This window comes from Glycine max, chromosome 14 (assembly GCF_000004515.6).
Source record: "Glycine max cultivar Williams 82 chromosome 14, Glycine_max_v4.0, whole genome shotgun sequence".
NCBI classification, from domain to species: domain Eukaryota; kingdom Viridiplantae; phylum Streptophyta; class Magnoliopsida; order Fabales; family Fabaceae; genus Glycine; species Glycine max.
Window position 1 is genome coordinate 6,972,681 of NC_038250.2, and position 6,813 is coordinate 6,979,493.

General features: G+C 35.2%; 1 protein-coding gene and 1 non-coding gene across 2 annotated transcripts; one reads left to right on the forward strand and one right to left on the reverse strand.

The window, feature by feature from the left end:
* The first annotated feature begins 461 nt into the window (after positions 1-461).
* Positions 462-647, forward strand: MIR9728 (microRNA MIR9728). Its single transcript, NR_126763.1, has one exon. It is a non-coding gene; the product is annotated as a microRNA MIR9728 (primary transcript).
* A 404-nt stretch (positions 648-1,051) lies between these two features.
* LOC100778720 (uncharacterized) lies at positions 1,052-6,396 on the reverse strand. Its single transcript, XM_003544407.5, has 7 exons — positions 5,892-6,396; positions 5,565-5,653; positions 5,319-5,478; positions 3,275-3,370; positions 2,737-2,859; positions 2,340-2,602; positions 1,052-1,750 (listed from the first exon to the last, which is right to left on the reverse strand). The coding sequence occupies exons 1-7, from the start codon at positions 6,040-6,042 to the stop codon at positions 1,640-1,642; spliced, it is 993 nt and encodes a 330-aa protein (XP_003544455.1). The 5' UTR covers positions 6,043-6,396; the 3' UTR covers positions 1,052-1,639.
* Between the last annotated feature and the right edge of the window lie 417 nt (positions 6,397-6,813).

Genomic DNA, 6,813 nt, shown 5'->3' on the forward strand with positions numbered 1-6,813 from the left:
ATATATATATATATATGATTTGTTACATAATATTTTTTAGTAAAACCTAAAAACTGTATAGAACGTGTTTAAGTTAATTTATTTTAACAAAATAGTTATTCTTTTATGAACTTTGTGAAAGTCATAAAAGCTATTTTTTTGCTACTTGTCCATTTTAAAAAATAATATACAGATTAAGAAATATAGTTATCCTTATAATGAACAGAAATTTTTGTTTATCATTGTCGCTTATATTATATTTTAAACTGTACCATTTTTTCCACTTCCTTTAACAACTGCTCATAATTTTCCTGGGGCTCTCTTCCCTTTTTTCACATTGCTCCTCTCTCTTCTTCGGCTTCAATCCTCTTGAGCCCTCTCCACCTCGATCTTCTCCCGAAGTGGCCCAATCTCTACCTTAAGTTTGGTGTCCATGTTCACCAAATCTTCTTCAACTTTGTGAAAATCATTGGTTTGAAATGCAACCCGCAGAACTGAAACAAGTTGAGAAATGCTCATCTCTTTGTAGTTTTTATGGGTGGTCGAAGCGAACATAGGTGGAGACCCAAGTTCGGCTTTTAGTTGCAAGGCCATGGAGAAGCTCAAAACCCTCAAACTTTGAGGGCAAAATGGGCAAAGGATTTCTCAACTTGTTTCAGTTTTGCATGTCGCATTTCAAACAGACGATTTTGACAAAGTTAAAGAATTGGTGAACAGGATGCCAAACTTAAGGCAGAGATTGGACCACTCAGGGAGAAGATCCAGGTGGAGAGGTTCAGGAGGATTGAAGCTGAAGAAAAACTGAAAAAAGAGAGAGGAGCAATATGAAAAAGGGAAGAGAGCTCATGAAAATTATGAGAAGTTGTTAAAGGAAGTGAAAAAAATGGCTTAGTTGAAAATATAATATAAGCAACAATGATAAAAAAAACTGTTCATACTAAGGATAATTGCATTTTCAAAATCTGTTCAACAAAATTAATTGGACTATGTATTACGCTATAAGTGATATAGACGAGGTATGGACGTATGGTTATGAATTATGATGGATTAAAAGGAAGAATAGACCTGACGATTTTGATGATAACCATCAATATCAATAACATAATAAATCCCACAGATACAATAATTATGATTTCAGCTACATCACAACAAAACAATTTCCTCATTAGCTAGTGCATGTTAGTTTCACATTTTGATGAAGACTAACAGGAAACAACACTTTCCAGTGCACTTTTCAAAGGAAGCAAATAATTGACTAACAATCTACAATTCATCTTCCCAACAGGAACTTGGCTTCCCAAAGGCGTAACCAACACAGCCTTTTGTGGTGGTTAAACGTCCCATTACATCATCTAAGAATTTAAAACAAACAAATCTAATCCACCTCACTTCAGTTTTGGATGGTTGGACCTGGTCTTGAGGGAAAAATCCTTGGCACTTAGATTGAAATCAAGTCTTAAATGAGTAAACGATCATTAGGGGGAATTCTTTGCTCCCCATTTCAACCATTCATCATAAAGGCAAAAACATTTTGAAGAACAACATTATAATCCACAAAGCATGACAAAGGCTTTACCAAAGCGAGCTTTGCGTGCCTGCAATCTACAAGGTAGGCCTGGACGCGGGGTTGATCATGCTCCTTTGGCATTGGTTGTTTATCTCATGCACTGACAACTCCAGATGCCCATGGAACAATCACCGGTGCAGATAGGTGTGAATTTCGATACCACTCAGGATATCTATCCTTAAAATTTAGTTTGGGTTTCTCAGCCTGTGTTCAGAATACCAAGAAGAGTATATTAGCCAGAAGGCAAAAGTTAAAATATACATGACTAGGAAGAAGATTGTTAGAAGAATTTAATTGTCATGTATTGTTAGTTAAAACTTTTACACTATGATTGGATGACTTTTTAAAACCAATCAGAAATCACCTTTGGGATGACATCTTAATTAGTATTATAAAAGTCAACAAATTTAACATACATGGAGATCTATGATTGGATGGGAGAGTAAAAAACTTACAATGTCAGTCTATTTTACTTAAATTCAATCAAAAGTTCAAGAGTAAATAGTCTATGCATTGACAGTGCAAAACATTTTTATTCTGTCATCTAATCACAAATTGTTATGTAAGAATGTTTGTTAATTTTTACATTAGCTGCTTTAAAAGTCATACCATGATTTCTGATTAGTTGACAGTGTTAAAAATTTACACTGACCAATGGGAGAAATTAAACTCCTATTTGAAAGTTTCAGAGTATTTTGTAAGATCTCACAGAGAATATAGAATCAAAGGCTATTAAGCATTCTACACAGAGAAGGGGCAAAGTAGTGAATCACATTCATGGGGTGCATCTTACATATTTCAGCCAGCATTCCTGATGTTTGTGTTGATAGATATCTGGTGAATGACACCCAAATTGTGATGGGCAATAAACCCAAATATTGCATTTATTTTCACCTTCTTTGGCACGTTTAGCCTGGTCCAAGCAAGCCTGACAGCAATCAGCTGCACTATCTTTGTGATGAGTAAGACCCCATCTTACTGCAGTGCCATCATAGTCCGTATGAAGTTCAGGATTGCATTCAGGTGGAAGGGGTCTGCCGGGAAGCACTTCCTCCTCTGGATAGAATGTATACATGGTAAATACAAATATTAACTTTCCCACGGAAAAATATGTGCACACTTCCAGATTCTAACACAATGCATGATAAGTTGTTAACAGATTCCAGCAAACAACTTTAGTGGTGAATTACCTATCTCTGATGCACCCTCAGGTTTGTCATTATGTTCTTCATTAGCAACCTCAATAGGTATCCAAAGGCCAATTTCTTCAGAAAGCACAGCCCAATCAGACTCCAAAGCTCTTACTAGCATTCCTAAGAAATTGAAATAAACATTAGACACAAGGTGCCAAAGTCATGCAAAGCGTTCATTGTTAGGGTACAAAGAGACAAACTTTATTAAGATTTGGATATAGAGAAAGAAAAGAGAGAAAGAGAGATTGAACTCTGATATTATTGATCTAACTGAAAATGTACAAAGGTGTTGATCCTCTATTAAAAGCAATATATATAGGTAGAGGATCAACACTGAGCTGTCAATTATAACTGTCTAACTGAAAGTAAGTAACCTACGGTAACAGGTAAACTAAGTACAGGAATAAAAGTACAAAGTATAAAGAGAAATATCTTTTTTTTAAGGCTATAAAGAAAAATATCTAACAAACTTCATCTAAAAGTGTCACACAATCAATTCAAATGTCAGAAACAAAGCAGAGAAATTTGTTCATACCTGCCTCTTCATGGGGAATGGTTGAGTTGGAAGTCCCTCTGACAACAGCCAACTTAACCTCCTCCAATTTTTCCTTGCGCCAATTTTCAATTGCTTCTGTATAGAAAGGGTCAATGTTAAAAATATATCAGCAAAATTGTACAAAATTATCATATACAGAACAGCTATCAGTTTTATTGTCAAAAATAAAATGACTAGCAGTCCCCATTCTCCACATACCCCCCCTCCCAAAAAAGAAAGAGACCTTCAAATACAAAAGGTGAACCTCATTCTAACACAGAATTTGGCCACATGGCATCAAAGAAATGTTGGTGATGCAATCTTGGAAGGAAAATAATCCCTGCTTCCCAACCCCCAAAAAGAAATGATAGATCCAAACAATCCACAGGTCCAGATAAAAGCTTCAACTGGACATCATAAAGCCTCATACGTTGACTTCCAACCTAAAATAATGTCACACACCCCTCCCTCACTTTTTAACAGCATACCTTATACATCTGTTGGTCTCTCTACCTAGAATTAACAAACGTTTTAATTAAATAGTGTGATCTAATTTGGTCCAAAAAGAAATCCCTGTTAATTACAAACAACATCAAATTTTGAATATTTTAATTGATCATTGATCTATCGTCATCATTGGTCTAAAATCTAAATATAACATGAAAATGTTAAATAATTTTGTCATTTCATAAATCAAACATAATGACAATTTTGGGCAGTCATGAGCTATGAAGCACCGACACGGACACGGACACGAACATGTGGACACCTGTAATGTCTAAAATATAGAGCGTAGTACGGGTGTCGTGTCGATGTCGGACACTGATACGGACGCGTGTCGGACACCGAACACGACAAGGGACTGAGGTGTCCGTGCTTCATAGGTCATGAGTGTTAAGATGTCTCACATTGGTAAGGAATATGGCCAAAATACTTCTATTAAGGCTTGGACAATCCTCACCCCTGGAGCTAATTTTTAAGGTTGACTTGGGCCTAGTCCATTTTTAGCAAGCTATCAAAGCCTATCCAATTTTAATATTGGGTCATCTGCAAATATTCAATCCTGCAAACTTCATGATCCAGAAGTCTACTCCTAGGCATGATGGTGTGTTAAGATGTCTCATCAGCTAGAATATTGTTGAAGTACTCCTTATAAGGCATGGGCAATCATTTGCCCTCGAGCTAACTTTTGGAATTGAATTAGGCTTAATCCATTTTTAATAGTGAGGACTAATTCTCTCCTAACAATTTTCTATCTATTATATTAAGGGCAGTGGTAAAGAAAAAAAAAAGGTTTTTATTAAAAATTGCAGCAGAAATTTATTGGTAACATTAAATAAATATTACTTCCAATGAAAACTTTTCACTTTGATTCCTTAAGCACCAACCTTGTGGCAATGGTTAGCAAGTATTTTACTAAATATAAGAACTTTTAAGTTATAGTTGTGATATACATCAGTATCAAATGAGGGGAAAAAATGAAATGTGATACCATCAATTACTCATGCCAGGGTAAATATGCTACTTTTACAACAAAAAAATGTTTTCAAATCTTAGTGTCAATGGTCTTATTATTATGAGATCATGATCTTCTTGTGTCATATAGTGACAGCATTAATTCTAATACCAATTAAAATAAACTAGATTCCATCAAGTTCACAATTGACATATTTCACGTATACTTCAAGATAAAAATAAAGTTGATCATGTAAAATTGGTATTAATTTTCTTATAAAATATATAAAACTTGATCAACAAGCAACAGTAAAACACTTTCCCATCTCCTAGGTTGTATTTGTATTCCAGTTAATGTGAGAGGAGGATTCATATGCCCGAGGAAGTTCAATTTGTATATAAAATAAAAATAAAAAAACACTGCTAGACATGAAATTGACCAGGTAAAGATGATACCTCCGACCACCCTTTTCGCTAATCCAGATTTAAGCGTAAAGAATATGATTTATACAAAAAGCTTCTCATTTAATTATTGAAGGAATAACTAACAACAGATGCTTATCAGCACAACCTACAAGAACACGCTCACCTCGCTCCTTGGCCATGACCTGGGAGTGAGAGATGTTTTTGCTACTTCCATTCAAGCTCCCTAGTCTCTGCAAGACCTCATCAATTATTTTCTGTTTCAAATGCCGCGGCAACTCAACCACCACAGTTTCTCCTGAAAACTCCCCTTCAAATTCCTTCACCTATTTGCAAAAGTTTCACAAAATTAACTTGATGTTAACTTCCCAAGAAGTGTTTGCTCGAGCCAGATACAAAAAACGGTTCATACCAATTTCATCAACTCCACTGGTTTGTAAGCCTTCCGGATTCGGTTAGACTCTTCCATCTTCCGAATCTGATCTGGCCTATACACCACAACTGAAAACACAACACAAAGTCACAAATCAAAAAAGGGATTAAAAAAAATTGAACTTTCCCGGTCTCAATCAAAACATTACAATACCCTTTTCGGGGGGGGGGGGGGGGGGGGGGTTCAAAATTTACCATAAAGCATAAACTTTTTGCTACCCTTTTGTTTGTGTTATTAGGGGAAACAACGACATTACAGAAAGACAAAACATCTTCTTAACATCCTTAAAAGATCGACATGACTTACTGTTTCGTGCAACGCTACCAGAGTAGATATGGAGAGAAGCATAGAGAGAGCGAAGAGAGTATAGAGCAACAACAATGTTGAAAAGGCAAATTAGAAGAGTGATTTTCTTGTAGGAACAAATCGACTTCTTCTCTTCCCCTTTTATCCTCATCCCACCATTGCCCGCTTTCGCTTTCTCGAAAAAGGATGCGACTTTGGTGAATTTAAGGTGAGATATTGCGACCCCAAAATGGAAATAGATCGTTGGTAGCTAGTTTTGTTGTGGAGTGATGAAGTGGAACATAGGAAGAAACAGAACCGGTCGGGTGCTAACGTACGCTGCTTGTCGTCTGAGAGTGGTGGGAATTGGGTGGATCAGCTAATCAATACGGTGGTTCCTCTCATCATTGATGGTGAACCTGCTGTTCCTGCTAAAATGCGCTTCTGATTCACACGACTCTGTTCCCTGTTCATGCCAGCTAACGTGCGCCTCTGTCAAGGAAAAAATGACGTAATGTAATTGGATTTTCTACTTTTCTTTCATGATTTTCTAACATTTATCCAAAACTAAATAACTGTGAGAAAATCAATTTTGATTATTATGTTTTAAAAATAAGCTTAATATTTTTATTTGGTTATTAACATTTTTATTTGATAAGTTTAACATTTTGTGACTATATTAGTAAATGAATAGGTTATGTCAATAATTTACAAAAATTAAATTTATTTATACATCTACTTATATTGAAAAATAAAATAACTCTGTGAACATGCTTGTAACTAATTTATTTGCTATCAGTTTAAATTTTAAATATTTTTAACGTAGTTTATGTGTGACAAATTTTACTTTTTATTGAATATTATATATTATATGCTATTTTCACTTGTTTATTTAGGTGATTACACTTGCAAGTTGCAACATAACTAAATATTAATTAAATAA

What these genes read in the sequence shown, in the direction of transcription:
- LOC100778720 (XM_003544407.5), bottom strand. Translation starts at nt 6,042, where the DNA reads ATGAGGATAAAAGGGGAAGAGAAGAAGTCGATTTGTTCCTACAAGAAA. An exon ending in CAGTGGAGTTGATGAAATTG is followed by an intron (nt 5,479 to 5,564) that starts GTATGAACCGTT and finishes TTTTGCAAATAG; the next exon opens with GTGAAGGAATTTGAAGGGGA. An exon ending in CATTCCCCATGAAGAGGCAG is followed by an intron (nt 2,860 to 3,274) that starts GTATGAACAAAT and finishes TCAATTTCTTAG; the next exon opens with GAATGCTAGTAAGAGCTTTG.